Raw genomic sequence first — 23,845 nt, 5'->3', positions numbered from 1 at the left:
CTAAGGTGACTGATGACCTTTGCAATCAAGTTTTATAGATTGTGGGAAGTTTTTGTGCATATTTTGTTGTCGCATATTTTGTTGTCTACATTGTCAACCGAGATTAATCATAGTAATGGTAATAGCTTTTATTTATTGAGCATTTTTCCGAATCAGATAGTGTTCTGAGCCCTTAACACGTACTGTTTTATTTCATCCCCACAATAAACATCAGGAGGAGGGTTTATTATTATCCTCATTTCATAGGTGAGGAAACTGAAGCACAGAGAATGAATTTGTCCAAGTTCAAAGAGTAAGAGAGTTAGGCTTCTAACCCAGTATATGACTCTAAAGCCAAATTTTCCCCAGTATTGACAAAGATATTTTATAAACCTTTCTACCTTCTTGACTACAGTTGTAGGATTTATATTTTAATGGTAATATCTGAAATGTATCTTTCGCTATCATAATCATTATAGGGTAGCATATGTAGAGAGTAAAAGAGCCTCACATGTCAGAGCATGCACATTGGGAAAGGATCTATGTAGAATGAAAGGCTGATAACTGGGACTACTGGTCAGTCTTTGATCCTACCCCTGCCCTGACTCCTTGTAGCAGAATTAGTTCGTGTAGTACAGGGAACATTGTTATATAATTGACTAATTGTTTTTCCAGTTAGGGTCAGTTTATCAGGTTTCTCTTCGGTTCTTAGAACATCTGCAGTTTGGGCAGGGAATAGATACAGGGTAGATCTTTGAGCAGAAACATCGATATGTACTGGATGGGAACTATTTCAGCCAGTGATGAGCAACCTAAGCCTTTCCCAGTCTCCCGTCAGGAGTCCTAGATCCAATTTCACAGGCATCCTTTCAGAGCATGCAGAGCAGAGAGGGAGTGGAGGAGAATACGTCTTCGGGGCAGCCACCTTCAAAGAGAGGAAGAACCTCTGTAGAGTCCCTGGTTCCCAGATGCTTGGGCTGTGACCAGGCCTTAGCCAGCAGAGGCCAGGACTTGCCAAAGGCTGGTTTCAGGAGAGGCAGTCTCAAGGCCTTTTTGGCTAGAGCATTCAGGTGCCAGAAACCAGGGAGCCCAGACAGCTTGGTTTTTGAGAAATTTGGTTGCATTGGTGCTGCTCCCCGATGCCCAGCAGCTTGACTCCCCTTTGTCCTAACTTCCCAGGCTAATAACTCAGCCCAAAGAAGAAGGACATGTTGGAGGCACCTGGGTGGCTCAGTCGGTCAAACATCTGACTTCTGCTCAGGTCATGATCTAGCAGTTTGTGAGTTCAAGCCCCACATCAGGCTCGCGGCTGTCAGCCTGTCAGCACAGAACTCACTTCAGATCCTCTGTCCCCACCTCTCTTCTGCCCCCCCCCCACTTGCGCTTTCCCAAAATATAAATATTAAAAAAAAAAAAAGGAGGTGTAGATTTATAGTTATTTCTCTAGCGCCTGGCCCATAGCAGGTCTTCTGTAAAAACTATATTGAATGAATTGAAAGGATTCTGGTCCCTGGTCAACCCTGGGTACCCTGAGCAGCAAAGGGTCTGTTGGGAAGATTAAATGGAGAAGATAGGAACAGAAGACTAGAACACTGCCTGTCTTGACAACAGCAAAAACAACAAAAAACGTGCTAATTTCTCATTGTCATTTTATTCATGAAGGGAGGAATTGGACTTTTAAGTCTGGAATTCAATAAATCTCTTCTGTCTTTGAATGAAAATAAATGGGATGCGAAGACATTTTAATTTTTCTTGAACTGGCCATTATGCAAAAACCACAAATCGCTTGTTGCTAATTTTGGTCCTTGTGATTTATGACAAAATCGGGTTGTCCTTGCTTCGGCAGCACAGACGTGACAAAATTAGGTGATGTATTTGCAGATTGATTTGCTAATAGTCTAGTATCTAACTAGTTTGTGCTGTTGAGTGGATTCTCAGAGCCATAGGCTAACTTTGGTGTGGTTTCATGGGGATTTAAATGTGTTGGGTCTTTGTAAGCAGTATCTCTCTATGAGTAAACTGTAAACTGTTCTATTTCTGTTCAAAAATTTTTTTTAATGTTTATTTTTGAAAGAGAGAGAGAGCGAGCGTGAGCAGGGGAGGGACACAGAGAGAGGGAGACACAAAATCTGAAGCAGGCTCCAGGCTCCGAGCCGTCACCACAGAGCCCCACGCGGGGCTTGAACCCAGGAACTGCGAGATCATGACCTGAGCTGAAGTTGGATGCTTGACTGGCTGTGCCATCCAAGATGCCGTGTTCAAATGTTTTAAAATATAACCTTTAAAAATCTAGTTTTGCAAACACAAGTCCTGAGAAGTGACAGCAATGTCCTAGAACCTCTAACAATTACCTGTTAGCAAGTCTAAGTTATAATCATTATGTATTAACCGACCATAATTGAACTGAGAAGAACATTTGGAGTATGTTAAAATAGAGAAATAATACATTTTTTAAATCATCAGTAGCTGTTGATACTATGTTAAGTAATAATGCATTAATAGTATTTTTCAACTGATGATAAACCCTGAACGTTTAGCATTATAGTACTATCACAACACATACTGGTAAGATCTTAATTAAATCTCGTGTTCTGTTAGGATGACTCATTTTCCGGTTGCTGTGAGACCCTTAAAGAAACTGCTCTCATTCACAAAAAAGCATCCACTCCTGGCTGCTTTCTTTGGTAAGCCTGGTTGAATGAAATACAGGTTGATTTTAGGTCAATGTTTCTTGTTGTTATTTCTTTTAAGGTAATTCATTTTATTTCAGGTTGATTCAACTTTAACCAGGCATTTCTTTAACTTTATAGTGGGATATTTAAAAATACATTTTCTTTATGAATCTTACTTAAAAAAATTTTTTTTTGTAATGTTTTTATTTATTTTTGAGACAGAGAGAGACAGAGCATGAGCAGGGGAGGGGCAGAGAGAGAGGGAGACACAGAATCCAAAGCAGGCTCCAGGCTCTGAGCTGTCAGCACAGAGCCCGACGCGGGGCTCGAACTCAACGGACTGTGAGATCATGACCTGAGCTGAAGTCCGATGCTTAACCGACTGAGCCACCCAGGCGCCCCTATGAATCTTATTCTTTGAAACAGCTTTTCAATTACACCAAACTTCAAATTTCACAGTTTCTGCCATGGTCAGTGTCTACAATTTGAAACAGTCACAGGATCTGAAATATTAGGAAATTTTAAACATTGCCATAATGTTTTTAATTTTAGTAGTCTGCATGTATGATATTAATGATGCTTCTGAGTATCATTATACTTCGTTTTTATGCCAAGTATAAACGTTCTTCTCCCTATTTCAGACCCTCAGGAGACAGAACAAATTGTTGAGTAGAGTAATAGTTTGCTACTGTCCCTTCTGGGTACTTCCTGACCTCCAGGATTCGATTCTTTCTAGTAGCTGTTACATTTATCCCCCTTTACCTCTTTACAGTGCACATCTCCCTTGATTTACAATGGGGTTACGTCCTGATCACCCCTCATAAGCTGAAAATACCATAAGTCGAAAGCGCATTTAATATACCTAGCCTACCAAACATAGCCTAGCCTACCTTGAACATGCTCAGAACACTTTAGTTAGCCTACAGTTGGGCACAAATCCTCTGACGCAAAGCCTATTTTATGATCAGGTGTTGAATATCTCCTGTAATTTGTTGAATACTATACTGAAAGTGAAGACAGAATGGCTGTATGGGTATAGGATGGTTGTTTCGGGTGTGGGTTGTTTACCTGTGGGGTCACGTGGCTGACTGGGAGCTACAGGTACCCGTGACTGCCCAGCAGCCTGAGGATGTGGTATTGCGTAACACTAGCCTGGGGGGGGGTGGAATCAAAATTTAAAATACAGTTTCTACTGCATGTATATTGCTTTTGCACCATTGTAAAGTCAAAGTCGTAAATTGGACCGTCGTGAGTGGGGGACCATCTGTATTCCCTTCTCGCAAAGAAGCAGCCTCACTTTTCCCCCTCTAATTTAGCATTCTGTTTGTCTCCTTCCAAATTATATTGTCTGAAATTCTGTGAAGTTATTTATTCTCTCAACATTTATTGAAGACCTGTCTACTGGACACTGTGCCAAAGAAAAAGATGGATAAAATGCTATACCTTAGCCCGAGGGTATGGTCCAATGAGGGAGAGACACACAGGATTCTAGAGTGACAGGCTCTGTGACAGAGATGTACGGCCCAGCTCTGTGGGAGGCTTGAGTTGGGTATTGAAGTTCGAGGTTTTAGTGTTGTCTTTCCCCCCCCCCCCCCTGCAAGATGGTGAAAATCTGTTTTTCTTCCTAGTAAAAGGAATGGGAAGAACGGTGCCCTTTTATTTGGTTCTGTGAAGTTTCTACCAGCTGTAAATAGTCTGATTGTATGTCTCCTATAAAAGTGGGAAGCCCTGGAAGAAACTGGCTGTATACCTTAGTAGACTGCTATGGACTTTATTTCCTGGCCAGACTTCACGCTTTGTATGCACACTGCGTTCTAATTGGATATCTAAAAAAAAGTTGATAATGGCCAGACTGAAGTAGTCCGGGCTCCCCCCCACCTCCCACCCACAGACACTCTGCTGTGGTCTTTGTTTTTTGATCTAGAAGCAGTTCATTTGAGGCCAGCTAAGGTGGCAAATCCTAGATCTGATGGTGGGTTTGAAGGCAGAGCTTTTTGTCGCTGAGGGCCTGTGGGGGGGAGAATGACACAGACCATCCTAGATGGAGGGGGTCAGCTTTGAACAAACTTTCCAGGAAAAGCCAGGAAATTATTTAAACACCAGCTGGGAGAAAGGTTGTGTCTATTTAATAATTGAAGTGCTAATTTTATGCATCTTGGTTAAGAGCTCTAAAATAAGGGAAGAATGGGTGCCTGGGTGGCTCAGTTGTTGGGCTCAGGTCATGATCTGGCAGTTCACGAGTTCGAGCCCTGTGTTGGGCTCTGTGCTGACAGCTCAGAGCCTGGATGGAGCCTGCTTCGGATTCTGTCTCCCTTTCTCTCTGCCCCTCCCCTGCTCATGCTCTGTCTGTCTCTGTCTCTCTCTCTCTCAGAAATAAACATTAAAAAAATTTTTTTAAAGAAATAAGATGAGGAAAGAAAATACCAATTATTAGCTCTGATTTAGCTTTTAGGATCCCATTTCTGAAAGATCTATCAAAGAACTGTTTTGGGGAGCACAGAAGGTGAGGGGTCTATCCCACCCAACACAATGCTGTTCCTTGGGTAACGCATTATGAGTTTACTGTTCAAGGATTTATCTAATCCTTATTTGACCTGATCATATCGTCAGCTTCTTAAGGTAATGAGTTTGGAAAATTGCAATTTAAGCTGTACTTGCCTTCATTTATTCTCAAACCAGGTATCTTAGACATGTATCAGACCAGGTCTTTTAGACATGTATCTCCTGTGCTGGTATTCTGAATGCACTGTGGAGTCCACACCTTTCGTAATTCTATACATTTCCAGCAGGTCCTCCCATGACCTGATTACATTGTCTGACCTTTCACACACAAAAAAGTTGTTTTTTTTTCCCCTTTGATTGTCCTCTGTTCTTTTTCGAGGTGCATTGGCCTTCTCTTGAGATGGGACAACTGGGACTTTACGTGTCAGAGAATCATAACAGTTTTTCGATTGGTTATTGGTAGAGTTTAAAAAACAATTTCTGATGGGGCGCCTGGGTGGCGCAGTCGGTTGAACGTCCGACTTCAGCCAGGTCACGATCTCGCGGTCGGTGAGTTCGAGCCCCGCGTCGGGCTCTGGGCTGATGGCTCAGAGCCTGGAGCCTGTTTCCGATTCTGTGTCTCCCTCTCTCTCTGCCCCTCCCCCGTTCATGCTCTGTCTCTCTCTGTCCCAAAAATAAATAAACGTTGAAAAAAAAAATAAAAAACAATTTCTGATACCCTTCATGATCATGGTCAAAACTTTGTGGCTCTGTTGCTGCACCATAATTAGATCCCCGTTTTAATAGAAAAGTCTGAAAATTCTTAAGATCCCTTTCCTAAGTAGTGTCTCTCATCTTTTAAGTATACGGGTAATTTTTTGAAACATTTCTTTTTTTTTTTTTTTAAGTCTGTTTATTTTGAGAGAGAGTGAGAGCACAGCGGGCTCACACATGCACACGAGCAGGAAGGGGCAGAGAGAGAGAGGGAGAGAGAGAGAGAATCCTAAGCCGTGCTTTATTTCATGGAAGTGTTTAAAGTCCTACATGGCACAGGCATCCTCTATGAATCAAAGTGATTAATAGAATAAAATTACTAATGCAGGTTCCACCCAGTAACCTATAATCCCTTAGACGAGTAATTCTCAATCGGCCAGTACATTAGAATCACCTAGGGGAGATTAACAAAATACCTATGCCAGGGCCCCACCCTGACCAACCGAGTCAGACCCTCTGAAGGGGTGGGGCCCAGGCATCCACATTTTCTCAATGAGAAGCCAGGGTCAGTAACCATTGAGTTGGAGTTCACATGGGGAAATCACCAGCTGCTAGAACTTCTAAATTGGGTTAGCTCTTTAGCTTGCTTAATGCTGGAAAATAATTACCATTGTTCAAAGAAACGTGTATCCAACTTTGCATTTCTAAGATGGCACCTGAGTCAAATTATTCCCTAACCTGTTTCCTTGCATCATTCTGAGAACTGAGGCATGGATGAGCTACTGATGGGAACTTTCAGTTCCTCTTTGTAGAACCCTTTTCCTCATCTGACTTTGGTATTGGTGATTGTCTTTCAGAGCAGTAATATCCTTTGTCTTTAGCAGGAAATGAAACTTGGGTCTGATTATTTATGCATACCCTCATACCTTATTTATTCTTTTTCTTAAAGACACAAGTGAAACTGCCTATAAACGTTAGTAGATGTGTGACACCCAGGCTTCTCTAGCCAGGGCTGAGGGAGCGCCAGGCTCTCTGGGCTCTTGGAATGAATGACTCATGCTCTCTGCAGGCATACAGTAGTTAATCACTTGTTTTCTGTATACCAGGAAGAGGAGGGCATGTGAAAATAGAAGCCATGTGCTGCCAAAGGGGCCTGAAATAAGAGTGGAAATGTTGACCTAATGGGTCAAACAATTGAGCTATGACAAAATACCCAAATATCTTTGGGTGTATGTTACTTTAGTTATTCCACTACATTAAATTTGGTGTTATTTCAAAAGTGCTATACTTTTGCAATTTGTAAGCAACTCTACTAGCTAACTTTGAAATTCCTAAATTTTAGAACCTATTTGCAAATTTCAAATCTGTATGACACATTGGACCATCCCTTTCGAAGGAGCGATTAGAAAGCAGTCTGTTGGAGCACATCAGTTACATGGCTGTTCTTTGTGGAAGGATGGTAGAGGCCCATTGGTCATATTCTCTGCCATACAATGGTATGGCGGCCTTCTGCCTCCAGAGTAGCCGTTCATATTGGTGATAGGATGTCCATTACCGAGTGTAGTTGCTACATATGCTTAGATTAATGTCATCTACATGTGTCCTCTGTACTAGCAGACTTCTAATGCCAACTTTTATTTCCTTAGTGAAGAGTGACGGGTTAATAAACACACACACATTTTGAAGTGAACTGTGTGCAAGGTACCCTACCAGGCGGCAGAGTCCCAGCAGTTTTAAAGACATACTGAGCTCCCCTCTTGTGCCAGGTACATTGCCTCTTTAGGCCTTCCTCTGTTGTTTTGTCTCATCTGTACGTTGGCAAGGGAAGCCATTTTAAGTTAGCTTACAGTTTCCTCGAATTTTCAGGCGAGTCTCCATTGTGAGAAATCACACCTGCATTATTATATTTATTGAAAAATAAATGCTTTTAGTATTAAGAGTGCCTATTGCAAAATGCTGGTCTTTTGGGGACTTCCTTTATTTTTTTTTTTAATTTTTTTTTTTAACGTTTATTTATTTTTGAGACAGAGAGAGACAGAGCATGAACAGGGGAGGGTCAGAGAGAGGGAGACACAGAATCCGAAACAGGCTCCAGGCTCCGAGCTGTCAGCATAGAGCCCGATGTGGGGCTCGAACTCATGGACCGCGAGATCGTGACCTGAGCCGAAGTCGGCTGCCCAACCGACTGAGCCACCCAGGCGCCCCTGGGGACTTCCTTTAAAAACAGTATAAACAGGGGTGCCTGGGCAGCTTAGTCGGTTAAGCATTCAACTCTTGATTTTGGCTCAGGTCGTGAAATTGAGCTCCTGAGCTGAGCATGGAGCCTGCTTGGGATTCTCTCTCTCTCCTCTCTCTGCCCCTCCCTGCCTCCTCTCAAAACTAACTAACTAAATATGGTAAAAAGAAATGTTAGTCTTTTTAAATGTCACTGAAGATAATACTGAAATAACATTGAAGATAAAGTTGGTAGGAGAAATCCATTTTCCACTTCAATCTTTCATGCTTGCTTTTACTTATTTATTCATTTGGTTCAATAACTATTAAATGAGTGCCTGCTACCAGTGGCAAATAGGCATAGAATTAATAAACTGGTAAGTTGAAACTTAACAATTGGCCCTTTAATTGGTTAGTTGAAATGATACATTTTCACCTGAGTGGCTCAGTCGGTTAAGCGTCTGACTTCTGCTCAGGTCATGATCTCACAGTTTGTAGGTTTGAGTCCCACGTTGAGCACTGTGCTGACAGCTTGGAGCCTGGAGCCTACTTTGGAGTCTGTGCCTCTCTCGCTGTCTGCCCCTCTCCCACTCGTGTGCTCTTTCTCAAAAATGAATAAAATTTAAAAAATAACCTATACATTTATTATAATAAGTTATTTAATTATATAATATATAATATACAATTATTATATAGATTATTATAATTATTATTAGGAGTTGTTTCTACCTTTTTATGTTTCCCATTACGTACATGTGGTTTTGTTTTGTTTTTTCTTTTTCCTCCCACTTTTTCCTGTCTTCCATTGGATAGCTTGAATTTTTGTCAGGTGTCTTTCTGTTGCTGATGAAAAGTTATACAATACATTCTATTTATATTTTTCTGTGGTTTTTTATGTCTTAGGACCCAGTACTTATTTTCACATACGTAAGGAAAGTGTACCAATATTCATGTCTTTTTCCCAAGCATGTTTTTACCCCTTTTTTAGGTTTTTACCTCTTGTAGATTCTCCCTCTGTCCTGTGTAGAGGATTTAGGGAAGGGAGGAAGTTGGCCCTGGTGCTCAATTTGCCATTTGGACCCAAACTGGGTTGCTGGGACTGAGGCTGGACACCCAGTTGTGAGCTGCGTGTTTCATGTTCTGAGGAAACAGGATTCTGGGGGCATATCTAGGCATTGCTATATTCTCATAAAACGTTCATTACTCTGAGAAGGCTTTTGGGAATTCTGGTCCTACCATAAGATTTAATAAGTAAAAACTTTGAAGTTTTTTTTTTTTTTCCTTTTTGCCTTTCCTGTTTAAAAAAAAAAAAACAACAAACCATATGTATACCTTGAAATAATCTATGGAACTATTTGAGTGGTAGGAACCTGGAATTTTAAACACTTACATTTCCCAACTCGAGCTAAAAGTTATTGAATGTTGATGTGCCAGACGTTGTGTTGGACGCTTTCTCATGATTCTCTCTCATTTGATCCTTATTAAATACCCTACAAGTTGGATGGGATTTCCACTGACAGCAGAGAAGTTATTGCTGAGAGGGGTTCAGAGGCAGCTGTGGAGCTGAGACTCTTCCCCTGGGGCACGGAGCACAGGCGTTACCCTCATCGTGCCCGCATCTCTGGACTCTGTCTCATCTCCTGGTTCCGGTGTCTGCCCAGGCTGCTCTTGTGCACCTGGCCCTGTCCTATCACCTGGATCTCTGGCTGTAGGCCCGTCCTCTCATGTCCATCCTCTCCACGCTGGTCCTAACATTCAATCTCCAATGCAAATCTGCCCCATCTGGATGGAATGACCCCTGCATTTACTCTCTGTTGTCCACCCCCAACTTACAGCTCTCTGCCCCACAGTACCAAATCTAGAGTCCTCACCATATTCAGTAAATATTTGCATGCTTGTTATGTGTGAAGCAGCCTGTCAGATGTACCGCTGATGAGAGCGTTTTTAATGATCTAGATGGGGGAGGTCTTGGCCTGGACAAGGATCATGGCAGTGGGGTTGGAGAGAAGTGAAACATTCATCAGATATTGAGGAGTAAATCGATAGGACTTGGGGTGGAAGGAAAACATTTTGGATGACTCCCAGGTTCTGACTTGTGCAGCTGGAATGATGTTGGTGAGCTGAAAGCCCTGTTCCAATGTAAAATGAGGGTATTACACTCAAGAACGTCTTGTAGGGAACCTTACGGTGTTAGAGGTACATTAAAAAAGAGCCCTGCACTAAGTGGGAAGTGGTATTCTGATTTTGACAAGTCTGTGTTGTATTTGGTACAGTCAGCCCTGATATCTTTATCTGAAATAGACCAAGTGACTTTAACTTTGCCACTTTAAGTAGTGAATCACTGTGTGATTCAGTGTAAGTTACCTGACCTCAACTTGCCTCTCTATTCCACGCTGTATCTTCCTTCATTTGTCCATTCAGCATTTTGGAACCTGCTGTGTACCATGTATTGGGGACATAAAGCTAGATGAGACTAGGTCTCCGTGAGCTTTGTGTTCAGTCAGGGAGATAGGGAAGCCAGTAATCAGATGCATTAGACCAAAATAAGGTGCCATGATAGAAATAAGCACAGGGTTCAGGAGGCCACAAAAGAGTGCCTAATCAGTTCTCCTGGGTGGGTGGAGTGGGCATTGTGTCAGGGAACACCAGTGACTCTTGTTCTGAGTCTGGAATGAAAAGCAGGCAGAAGTGGGTGTGGAGCAGCATTCCAGACCCAGCCTGCACACACTTCTGGGTGGTTGCGGGAAGGCCAGGGTGCTGGGGGGTAGGGAGGGGGCAAGAGGAGGGTGGACACCAGCCAGACCAGCCGCTGCAGCCCTTTCCGAGGAATTTGGACTTTGTCCCTAAGGCTGGAGGAGTGGAAGTGATACGTTTGGATCATTGATGTTCATATTTATGCTTTTCTAATGCCTGCTGTAATTTCTTTCATAATATTAATGTTAGACAAACCAGATTTTAGGGCAAAGGGCAACATTTAAAATAAAGGCAGGTGGGTGCCTGGGTGGCTCAGTCAATTGAGTGTCCGACTTCAGCTCAGGTCATGATTTCATGGTTCGTGAGTTTGAGCCCTCCATCAGGCTCTCTGCTGTCAGTGCAGAGCTCGTGTCAGATCCTCTGTCTCCCCCTACTCTGCCTTCCCCTGCTTGTGTGTGCATGCACTCACTCTCTCAAAAATAATAAACATTTAAAATAAAGGCCGTTATTACATCCTGATAAACAGCAGTTCACCAGGGAAGGTGTAATAATCCTGAATGTGTATCTGCCTGACAACACAGTCTCAAAATGTGAAAAAAAAAAAAAAACTAAGGGAAAAATGGAGAAATATACACAAAGTATAAGGTTATAAAAATAAGCCCTCTCTCAAAAACTTTTTGGTGAAACAATCAAAAATATTAGTACATACACGAGTTGGGCAAAATAATCAACAAAGTTGATATAATGAATCCTCACCCTAAGGTTAAATAGTATGCTCAAATGTTTGAGATCCATAATAAGGAACACTTTTTAAATTATGACCTAGTGAGCACATACTTATATGTGTGTACCAGAAACAAAAGTTTCATGAAATGTTTCTCTTTACCTGGTGCAATTTCCCTATTTTCTGTTCTGTTCAGTTTCATTGATGTTAATGTTGATCTCATTATATACAAAATTGATTTCATGACCCACTAATGGATTGACACCTTTTTTTCTTGAAAACACTGAGTTTCATGCACACATAAAACATTTAAAAATTGACTTTCTGGATTCCCTTCGCCAAGCCAAGCCTCTGGTGCCCCTCTCCATCTCCCTCCGAACTTCCCTCCCCCCTGCTAAAGCGAAGATGACTTTGACTCCTGCTTTTACTGAGTCAAGGCCATCTGATCAATTCATTTGCTGCTTCTCCACTGCTATATTTAGCTTTTCACCTTCTCCCAGACTTAGAGAAAGGTAGTGACCTTCCTTTCCAAGGGCAACTTTTACACCTGTACTTTTGATTTCATCATCTTCTGTTTTCTTTTCCTCCTTGAATATCTCCTCTGGTTCTTATTTCTCCTTGATTATTACATTAGGAACTCAGTGTTGGTTTTTTTTTTAATTTTATTTTTTTATTTTTAAAAATTTACATACAAGTTAATTAGCATATCGTGCAACAGTGATTTCAGGAGTAGATTCCTTAGTGCCCCTTACCCATTTAGCCCATCTCCCCTCCCACCACCCCTCCAGTAACCCTCAGTTTGTTCTCCATATTTCAGTCTCTTCTGTTTTGTCCCCCTCCCTGTTTTTATATTCTTTTTGTTTCCCTTCCCTTATGTCCATCTGTTTTGTCTCTTAAAGTCCTCATAGGAGTGAAGTCATATGATTTTTGTCTTTCTCTGACTAATTTCACTTAGCAGAATACCCTCCAGTTCCATCTACATAGTTGCAAATGGCAAGATTTCATTCTTTTTGATTGCCGAGTAATACCCCATTGTATATATATACCACATCTTCTTTATCCATTCATCCATCGATGGACATTTGGGTTCTTTCCATACTTTGGCTATTGTTGATAGTGCTGCTATAAACTTGGGGTGCACATGTCCCTTTGAAACAGCACGCCTGTATCCCGTGGATAAATGCCTAGTAGTGCAACTGCTGGGTCATAGGGTAGTTCTATTTTTAGTTTTTTGAGGAACCTCCATGCTGTTTTCCAGAGTGGCTGCACCAGCTTGCGTTCCCAAGAAACTCAGTCTTAACGGGTTTAACTGGCTCTCTCTGGATCTCAAAGATTATCTGTGACTATTTTCAGTCATTAGAGCACAGAATTTGGTCATCCTTATAGTTTTTCCAGTTTTTTTTTTTTAAGTTAAAATTTTCTTGAATGGCTAATGTGTTCTTGTTCAAAATGCCAAAGATGGAAAAGGGTATTGAATTAGGAGGTTCTCACCGACCTTTTCTTTCAGCTGTTGTATACCCTGTCCTTTCTGCCCTGCCCCCTCTCCTTCTTCTCCCACTCAGAAGAGCTGTTTCAATGTCTTTTTTTACTTACTATTTTCCCATCCTTCCCTGGCTTTCTTCGAGGTGTTTTCTGTTAACCTCCTGTGCAGTCCTCACTTACTGTCCACCCCACCCTCAAGCTGTGTAGCTCCAGGTCCCGTCCGGCTAAGACCCTTGCAACAATCGTCTAGTTGTTCCTTTCCCTGCTCTCAGTCTCCGCCTCCTGTCAATACTGTCAGCTAATCCCTGGCTGCAGTCTTGTTTTATTTATGCCATTATCTGCCTGCCCTGGTCTCCAGGAAGCACACACTCATTAGTTTTTTATTCACATCTCGCCACAATTGGCCTCACTTTACTTTTTCCAGTCTTATCAATCCACATCGTCACCACGCCATTGCTCTTCTGTTCGAGACAGCTTGTTCCTTTATTTTTATATCTACCTACGTAGCCTGGTACAGTGCCTGGTCCCTGGCAGGTACTTGATAAGCATTTCTCCAGTGAAGGGACACATTCCAGAACAAACTTTGCGCTTTCCTCTGCGTTATTTATTTATTTTTTGCTGCTTTACTTATGCTTCAAGTTCCGCTTCTTCTATGTGACTGTTCCTGACTGCTTTACCTCTAACTTTGTTTCCTCTTTCTTATTGCTATAGCTCATTTGGTCCCAAAGGATAGAGTCACAAAATTGTGGTCTGTTCATTTGAGGTCAAGGTGAAGGGTTATGGGTGATTGGAGCTCTTTGCTTAGAGGGGCATCTGTGTTGGCAGATGTTGAGACTTGGACTGCCTGATAGAGATTCTGGCACACTCTTTGAAAAGAAATCAGGGTATTTTTAGTCTACACACCAGCCTGAATTCCAGTAGAGTTAAGCTTTTAAAAATTAACAAAGATAAAATTAATAAATATTTAATACTGGGTAAAGAACAGCTTTTTAGGTGTAAAGATAATGAAAAAAGGTTGTGTATAAAAATTAAGAACTGAAAACATTTGTAAATATGTCAGAGTTGATGTCTTTAATATAAAAGGGACTCAAATCAATAAGGAATATAAAAAAAAGTGTTAGAAAATATGAATAGCAAAATCATAGAAGAAACATAAGCCAGTTTTATAATTAGAAGTTTAATTTTATCAGCAATGAAAAGAAAAATCATTTAGGCAATGGATGCCAGCAAATGAGAACAATTTAAAAAAGAAATTCTGAATGGCCACAAGCGTGTTTTAAAACAAGAATTTTTATATGTTTCTGGCAGAAATCTTAACTTGGTATATAACCTTTGTAGAAAGCAATTTGGTAATATTTGAATTGAATATTTAAATTTTTTTTGTTTTCACCTACGAATTTCATTCCTAGGAATCTGCCCTAAAGCTGTTAATTAGGGAGGCAATACAATATTTGCATAATGTTCATCATTTATTACAGTATATTTTAATAATAGGGACAAACTAGAAATCACTTAAATGCCTAAGAGTGAAGAAGTACTTCCTGTGGTAGAAAATTACGTAGCTGTGACGTTATAGTTTTGAAGAGTTTGTTTTTTTTTTCTTAAATTTATCTATTTTGAGAGTGAGAGAGAGAAAGCACAAGTGGGGGAGGGGCAGAGAGAGAGGGAGAGACAGAATCCCAAGCAGGCTCTGCACTGTCAGCATAGTGCCCAACATGGGGCTCGATCTCACAAACTGTAAGATCATGACCTGAGCTGAGATCAAGAGTCAGACACTTAACTCACTGAGCCACCCAGGTGCCCTGAAGAGTGTTTTAAAGACATGAGACAATACTCATGTTATAAGAAAAACAATTTGCATATACTGCTATATTTGCAGTCTTGTGATTTGGTATGCACACAAACTATGACCCTAAACATAGCAAAATAAGTTATCTGGCTGGTGGAATGGGAGTGATAAAATACTTTTTCCCAATTTTGTACAGTATTACTTTTATAGTAAGAATGCATATTACTTAAAATGTAAATATCTTCTTATTGGTTAGTTCCATGTATAGGTTCTGTAGCAGGATGGTTAAGAGCACAGACCATGAGTCATGCAGGTCTGGTTTGAATTGCATTTCTGCCCAAAGAGGAGTCAACTTCATATGCCTCCCACTGAGTAGATCATTAACAACAAAGACATTTAAGATACAGTAGTCAAAACTCAAATGAATTTGGAGACTATGAACTATTGAGTCTGTAATTACCCTGTGAGTTATAGGTTGATTATAAATTTCACTAAAATAAAATTTAAATGGTAATAATTAAAGTGTAATTTAAATTTCCTGCTAAGACAAATATTGTTTTCATTCTTGGTAATTTTTTCCAGCTATTGAGTTACCATTAGAGCTACATTTATCTCCGTGTATTTAACAGACTTTTGCAACCTGGGTTTCTCTCACAAGAGAATTAAGCCCTGACGTTCTCACACATCCACTGTGTGTAATGAATTAGCTTCTTGTCTGGCCGTGGAGAATAATATCAGTTATGTGCCATTCTTGGGAGAATTGAGAAGAGTCACCGAAGCATTCTGTTCTGTTCTAAGGACCCCTGATTGGGATGCCTGGCACATGGTAGACACTCAGGAAATGGCAGTGGTTCTTACTGCCTTTGCCAGAGAAGTCACATAAAAGAGCACTGGCTTTCTGGATTTCTTTGCTTGGTGTAAGCTTCTTTGGGAAAACATGTTTTCCAGAGTGTGATCCAGCAAGTCGACATCTCTGTGGCTGTTTCTCAGGCCTTGTCTTTGAATCTGGGACTAGCTATGGGCCACAGGATGGTTAGAGAACTCCTCTAACTTGCCCTCTTGCAATGTACCAGCCTCTTTCCTCCACTGCAGGGCGCCAAAGTACTGCCTCCCATCAGAGTAGAATTTCGGCTTGTCATTTCTCTCCCCATCACGTCCTGATGTCAGAAACCTTAATTCAGACCTCGGAGTTAATGCTTTTTCACAAATTGCTTTACAGTTCTGGATGTTCATAACTGCCCTTTGGGGATGTTGATCATTTAGAATAGGCTGCTATTGTTTTAATATGTTTTCTGATGAATATTTTCTCATGATTGCTTCTTATTTTATTTTAGCTACTGATCTACTTCTTGCCTGGAATCCCATTTGTTTGGGATTGGTAGAAGGTGTTATTGGGAAAATTCAGCTTCATTCAGGTATGTTTCTATCAAGTCCTTAAATTTGTCAAATTTAACGTGGCATCCTATGATATTTTCTTCTTTGAGGATGAATGTGGATTCTGTTATGGCTTTGATTCCTTTGCCTTAATTTTAGGTCTGCCCAAAGTAGATAAAGTTCCATGTAAGTTTCATGAAATAAAAATAAAGCTTGAGGGAGGAGGAGGGATAATTTTACAACCCTTTCTTCCTCTTAAAGAAAAAAAAAATTGAATACCTACTATGTGTCAGGAATTATGCTAGTTGGTAGAACGCAATAGTGAGAAAAAACTGACCTGTTTTCACCCTTGTTGTGGAGCTTACAGTTTGGGAAGACAGGTATCGGTCAGTAATCACTGAAATAAATATGAAATTGTCTGATAATTGTGGTAGGTGCTCTGACAAAACTACACAAACTGCACTGATTTCAAGGGAGAGGGTGATGGGACTAAGACTGCACAGATAGGCACGTGGCAGGCCATGACTGGCCTACTTTGGTCAGCTGTCCATCCCGGATGCAATCAACTCTGGCTAAGGAAGGGCATGGTTCTCTTAGCATGCAGTGTGGCCCTTTCCAGGGCAAACTGATGAAAGGTCTAGGTTATTCACCAGGCCCTTGCTTCAAAGACAGACATTTGTATCTGGGGTTCAGAGGGAATTTTGTTGATGAGAAAAGAGATGTTTTATAGGCAGGTTCCAAAAAGTCCTGAAAAGGACTAACTGAAATATTTTAAGTACTATATTTAAATATCTATTTTTCCTTTGGCATCAGTTTTAATGAGTTAAAAACTATAGGCAGCTTTACCATAATTACTGTGTAATTGGGAGCCTAGCTACCTCTGTAGTATGCCCTTTTTTACTCTTCTAAAATAAAATTGTTGTGGGGCACCTGGTTGGCTCAGTGGGTAGAGTGTGTGACTCTTGATCTCAGGGTTGTGGGTTCAAGCCCTACATTGGATGTAGAGATTACTTAAAAATAGAATCTTTAAAAAATAAAATAAAATTGTTATGCATTTGGGAGCTAGGTTGCTTTCTCTGTGTTGTAAAGCACCTATTACTGGAGACCATCTAATTTTCCTTTGTTAGATTCTTTGGTTGTTTTTTAAAATTTGTTTTTATCGGGACACCTGGCTGGCTCAGTTGGTAGAGGATGTGACTTGGAGTCATGAGTTTGAGCCCCACGTTGGGTGTAGAGGTCACTTAAAACAATAAAATAAAGTCTTAAATAAATTTTTTATTATGAAATGTATCATAGATACAAAAAGCTATTTATTATAGACGTACAGTATAGGTTGTAAAACATACATATATCTGCCACCCAAATTGAGAAATGAAACATGACCAAGGTCTTTGGATCCCTCACTGTGCCTTTCTCCAAGTGTATCCTGCTTCCTTCCCTTCAAGAGCACCTATTATTTTATTTTTAAGTGGGCTCTACACCCAGCATGGAGCTGAGATCAAGCCCTGAGCTGAGTTAAGAGTTTGACGCTTAACCTACTGAGCCACCCAGGTGCTTATAGAGCACCTACTATTTTTAATTTTGTGTTTATTATTCCCTTGATTTTCATTACTGCTTTTATTACATATGTATCCCTAAGTAGTAAGTTGCTAAGGTTTGTATTTGGGGACTTTACTATTAAGCTGTTTGTGGTTTTTTTTACTTCTTTTTTTCCCTGACTTAATTTGATGTTTTTGAGATTTATCCATGTTGATATATGAAGCTTTAGTTTTTTATTTTCACTATTGTATGAATATATCCTAAATTTGTCCTTTTTCCTGTCATTGGGTAATTGTTTAGGGGGTTATTTTTGCTGTTAGAAATAGTACCACGGGGCACCTGGGTGGCTCAGTCAGTTAAGTGTCCAACTTCGGCCCAGGTCATGATCTCATGGTTCGTGAGTTTGAGCCCCGCATCAAGCTCTGTGCTGACAGGTCAGAGCCTGGAGCCTGTTTTGGATTCTGTATCTCCCTCTCTTTCTGCCCCTCCCCCATTCTCTCTCTCTCTCTCTCTCTCTCTCTCTCTCTCTCTCTCAAAAATAAACAAACATTAAAAAAAAGCATTGTTGGATATTCTGTCTTTGGTAGTTTTATAATTCTGTGGTACAAGGAGAAAAGCATTTAGACATTGTATAACCATGCTAAGTATTTTAGTAACATTCTCCTACCTGTCCACATTTACATAAATATATTTTTAATTCATTTATATGCTGACAGGATAATTTCATAGCTGAGTGTTCTGAGCTAAAACTCATTTTCTATTGTTTAAATGAAGCTTATGAAACTTTTGAGTTATTTTTCTTCAGTTTCAGTCACATCCTACAGCAGTGAATAAATCGCTGAAATCAGGAGATCTGGATCCAAGCTTTATTTCTTAGCTTTGAGAAATAGAGGGGGTTGCTTAACATCTGTTTTGTTTACCTATTGCTAAGACCCTGGGATTTAATGCCTTAAAACAACAACATAAAATATCACATGATACTATGGATTGACCAAGCAGCTCTTCTGCCCTTTCTCTTCTGTCATCTGGTGTCATTCATGTGACTGTGTCCACCCAGGATTTTGCCTGCGGTATCTGTTTTCATTCCAGGGGCATCTCTGCCCGTGTAAATCCTCTCTTACACACAAGGCCTCCCTTAGGTCCTCTCTCTCTCGGATACCTGGACATTTTTCCAAGGTGGTGGCTGAGTGCCAAGAAGACAAGTGTCAGTATGAGAAGGTTTATCGAGCTTGCTAATATCCCATTGGCCAAAGTAAGTCCCATAGCCAAGTCCAGAGCCAACATTGGAGGAGACTTTACAAAGTTTGTATCCCAGGAGGCTGATTCACTGTGGCCACCATGCCCATGAGCCTCTGCTTTGTAAGCTGTAAAACAAGATTAAAAATAACTGCCCTCCTTTCTACTCCCCCCCCCCCAGTATTGTGAGTCTAAATGAGGTAATATACCTGGAGGTACTTAATAAATTATCACTATTTTATTAAGCCTCTTTTGGTTGCAAAAATAAACCTATCAGCATACAGAAAACGAAGTTTTATTAGAAACCCCAGGGACCAAAACCAAGAAGTGGATGTTTTACAGGATCTGAGATTACATTTTGGGGCAGGGGGTCTCTGAGCACCACTTTCCTATGTATCTCCCTTATTTTTCTCTTCTTTTGGCTTTCTGTTTCTGTGTATGTAGGACAAAATTTCTGCTCATAAATGATACCCTCAGCCCTCAAGCCCAACAACAGCTCCTGTTCCCTACAACCCCCGGAGATTGCCTATAGCCATCAGGGATTGAGTAGGGAGTCTAGTTCAGACCCCTAAAAAGAGATTCCTATTGGTGCTGTCTGGGCCATGGGCCTCCCCTGGTTCTCAAAGTTCAACTACGCTCCAGAGGTTTACTTCTTTGATCAGAGTAGGAGGCCTTGGACTGGGCAGACGATGCAAAGTTGTCTCATACAAGCAATGAACAGATAGACGTTGTTGGTCGATGAGTTCGTGATGCAGTGAAAGTGTGGGCATTTTGGAGGTGGTGAACATGGGCATCTCCTGTGGTCAGCCTCTGTTTATATGCTCTTTCCCTCCTTGCACCGCTTGCCTTTGGACTCAGAACAAGTGGTTGGTAAGCACTGGGGATACCTGTTCTCCAGGATGTTGGAAAAGGGGGAGGTGGAGAAAGAAAATGTAAGAAAGGCAGGGAAAGTAATCTCTGTACTTTTTTTTCCCTCCGTCTCATCACATCCCTTTTGAGGTTTGGCTCTTAAGAGGGGGAGTGGGGAGGAAGCAAAGGAACATCTTTTCTGGGCCCCCTGCTGCTCTTTCTTCCCTCACCCACCACCCACAAGAGCTAACTGCAGCCACACCCCAGTGTGTCACCCCCCCCCCCCCCAGTTCCCCACCCTTCTTCCCTCCCTGCCTTCTTCCCTCCCTGCATTCTCTGCCCTGTGATGCCTCATCCCCAGGCCTCCTTAGGGCCCGCTAAAGCTCTTGCTCTGGCCACACCATCAGCTCGGCCAGTTGGAGGTTCGTTCGCTGGATGTACCAGATCTAATGTAATGATTTGAGATGCATGTTCCCCTGGGAGCATCTTCCCTTCTGGGGGTAGAGGATGGGGCTGGGGGGGATAACATGTCTGTACTTAAACTCTTTTTCACTCCTGTTTCCCTCCTACTTATTCTCTGCATTTCAAGGCACGAATTTTTGTTCTTGTCTAGTGTGATGGGAACATAAGTTTATTTGAACAGATGTCATTGACAGTCTTAACAGCGGCGTGGGTGAGCCATGCCACTGTTCCTGACTGTCACTGAACTCTGAGCTCTGTGGAGTGTCAGCAGGTGTGACTTAGGAACAGTATTAGTTTGTGAGGGCTGCCATAGCAAAGTCCCATAGACTGGGGGTCTTAAAGAACAGAAATGTATTTTCTCCCGATTCTGAAGGCCAGAAGTCCCGAGGTCAAGGTGTTGGCGAGTGGTTTCTTCTGAGGTCTTTGTCCTTGGCTTGTAGATGGCTGTCTTCTCCCTGTGTCTTCATGTTGTCTTCACACTGGCCTTTCTCTGTGTGTATCTGTGTCCAAATTTCCTCTTACAAGGGCACCAATCACACTGGATTAGGACCCACCTTAATGACCTCATTTTAACGTAATTACCTCTTTAAGACCCTGTCTCTGAAATAGGGTCACAATATGAGGAAGGCCTCTTCCCCACAGGTTTGCGAGCAGTTCCACGTTCAAGCGAGGGTGTAATGTAGGCTATCTCTGACAACTTGAATGTGTCTGACTTTGGTTTGATCAGTGGGGTTTACCGATTTGAGGAGCAGAAAATAGGGACATGTAACATGGTAAATAGGTGAGAGAAAAGCACCATGAAATATCAACACTTTTTTTTTTTTTTTTTTATCCATTGTAGGGTCTAGGGGGACATAAGAATGATACTCTTATCACACTTGTAATTACACATTAATTTTTTGTGTTCCTTTTTTCTCATGGCCCTCTCTCACCCCATCTCCTAGGATAATCTCCAGGAAGACAGGAGCTGTTTCTCTTGTGCTCATTGCTGTGTCCTCCCGTGCTGGCCTATAGCAGGGCTACTCATAAATATACAGCAAATACTACTGTAACGAATAATTATGGGGCGCCTACTGCGTGTCATGGTCTGCACTCAGTGCTGCGGATCACAGGGTGAACAAAACTCGAAGCTTCTAGGAGTCTAGGATTGGATCCAGGAGCTAGACATTAATTACCCAGTCACACTGTGTGCTCATTAGACTTCAGCTTCTGGAGAAGAGTGTGGGATGTGGTGAAGCACGTGGCAGAGGGGCCTGACTGGTGGGTGCGGGTCCCGGATGGAAGGCAGCCCTGGGGACTCGATGTCCGAAGCAAGGCCTGAGAAATGAGCGAGGTAATCTGGAAAAGGCTAGGGTAAGGGCAGAGAGTGAGAAAGAGAGATAGATGGCTCTTGGCGGAGTCAGCAGCTGTGCAAAAAAGATGCATGATTGATCTTTCCACATGATTGATGTTTCCTGTTTTCTGTGCGATGCCGGGGAGATAGTCGTACCTTCGCGGAGATCTCCATGAAGAGGTTGCATGAGGCTGGAGGCTTTAAATGGATCACAAAAGTTCTTTAAATCAAAACCTATTTTGGAAAAAAAAAATCTATTTTGAAGATAAGATAAGCTCAGTTAGGGTAAGAAGTGTCTGAATATAGAAAGAAAAATATATATTCCATGAGATTTTCAGGAATAGCGTGAAAACTGTAAGGAATCTTGATTGAAGTGGCAATAGAGGCTCTTGGTTTAGTAATTAAGTGAATTACTAGTCGTAGTATTGAACAGCCAGAGACACGGTTCACTGCGGTAGCTCTCGTTCATTCAGATTGTGCTGGCCATCTGCTCCTTCTCCACTGTTGACGTGGGGAAGATGTCTCCATCATTAAAATGGTAAAATGTATTATGCATGTGGTTTAAAAAGTGTGATTTTAGTCTGCCGCAGAGACTTGGCTAGGACACTGATGACATGAAATCTTCAACCTACTTTAGAGATGAATGAGTGGAGTGTCACTAGCCTTGCCTCAGTATTTTCCTGAAAAGCCATTGGAAAACCCCAGCCGTCAAGGGCCCTGGAGGGAAGAAAGAGAAGTCTGGCAGAGCCTTGTGGTGCTCTTGGCCTCCACTGGAGGCCTGGTTCTTGGGGCAGGCCTTTTAGACATTGCTTCTTATGTTTAAATACCCATGTGATTGTCGGCATCCATTTGCATTGTGAGAAAAGTAGATTGTTTTATTGTCTACTGACAACTCACATTTTTAAAAACGTGTGAAGATTGGGATAATGGTTTTACAACTCCATACATTTATTAAAATCATTGAGTTGTATACTTACAGTGGGGGAATTTTATGGTATGTAAATTATATCTCAGTGAAGCCATTTTGGAAGGTAACTTGTGATGTACACTGTTGTTATTACTTCTTATTTTATCTTTTTAAAAATTTTTAATGTTTATTTTTGAGAGGGAGGGAGGGAGGGAAGGGGACTGAGCATGAGTGGAGGAGGGGCAGAGAGGAGGAGACACAAAATCCGCAGCAGGCTCCAGGCTCTGAGCTGTCAGCACAGAGCCTGATGTGGGCCCTGAACTCACAAACCTCGAGATCGCGACCTGAGCCAAAGTCAGATTCTTAACCGACTGAGCCACCCAGGCGCCCCCTGATTTTATCTTAATTAAAAAAATAAATACCTCTTTTGAGGTAAGTTTTGATGATTTTTTTTTTCATGTACTTTTTCAAGTTGCTTTGAAGGAAACATTCTAAGGAAGTATTATTTGTGACCTAATATTTCTACCAAAGTAGGAATGACTTAAAATGTAATTCAAACGTAGTCATCTTATATTCACGTTGTTATTCATGAGGGTCTCAGAATCATTATCTTGGGGGTAAAATTTTCAGTGGTGACTAGGTTCCTGGTTAACCCTTAAAAGATTCTTTAATTGTAGTTTAGGGGACCTATTCTGTGAATGGTTTTGGGTCTGGGAAGCAGGCAGCTACGTGGCAGGAGGTTCCTTTCTCTGGCATCTTCTCACTCTTTTCTGCTTTTCTCCTCTTCCTTTTACTCTCTCCCAAGGTACGTGGGTGCTGAATGGCCCTTACTTCCTCTCTTTGCTCCCTTCAGTCTCTTCCATCACTTTACACTTCAGAATTTTCCATCACCTCCCTTGTCCCTGATCTGAGCTCCAGTCTCCTTGGTGCAGATGGTTCCACCACCCTGGCAGGACAAATTGGACACACAAATGTGACCCACAGTTTTGAGCTTTCCCAGTGGTTGTCAGATAAGCAAGCTTCTTGTTTCCGAGCGCATTTCTAATCAGATTTTCATATCTTCGGGCAGGGAGATTCTTAGGAGATGGGCCAGCTTGCCTCTTATGCTATTCCACTACCATTCCATTTTCTTTCTTTTTTTAAGTTTATTTCTTTTGACAGAGCAAGAGAGAGAGTGAAGTAGGGGCAGAGAGGGAGAGAGACAATCCCAAGTGGCTCCACACTGTCCACACAGAGCCTGATAGGGGGCTTAATCCCATGAATCATGACCTGAGCTGAAATCAAGGGTCAGATGCTTAATGACTGAGCCACCCAGGTGCCCCTTCCATTCCATTTTCTAGTTATAAGCCATTTGTTCTTTTTTTTTTTTTTTAAACATTTGTTTATTTTTTAAGAG

General features: G+C 41.5%; 1 protein-coding gene across 5 annotated transcripts in view; it reads left to right on the top strand.

Moving 5' to 3' along the window:
* Nucleotides 1–23,845, top strand: part of INPP5F (inositol polyphosphate-5-phosphatase F) — an 89,260-nt gene that overhangs the window by 4,874 nt on the left and 60,541 nt on the right. For 4 of the 5 annotated variants that reach the window (XM_030334318.1, XM_030334320.1, XM_030334321.1 and 1 more), the window contains exon 2: nt 16,084–16,164. The exons of the other annotated variant lie outside the window; for it this stretch is intronic. In XM_030334318.1, the coding sequence (XP_030190178.1) occupies nt 16,084–16,164 (81 nt within the window). The remainder of the gene's footprint in view (nt 1–16,083; nt 16,165–23,845) is intronic. 5 annotated transcript variants of the gene reach the window in all.

The sequence above is a fragment of the Lynx canadensis genome, chromosome D2 (assembly GCF_007474595.2).
Source record: "Lynx canadensis isolate LIC74 chromosome D2, mLynCan4.pri.v2, whole genome shotgun sequence".
Lineage (NCBI taxonomy): Eukaryota > Metazoa > Chordata > Mammalia > Carnivora > Felidae > Lynx > Lynx canadensis.
The sequence above is the reverse complement of the archived record's forward strand: the minus strand, read 5'-3'. Positions and strand labels throughout refer to the sequence as shown.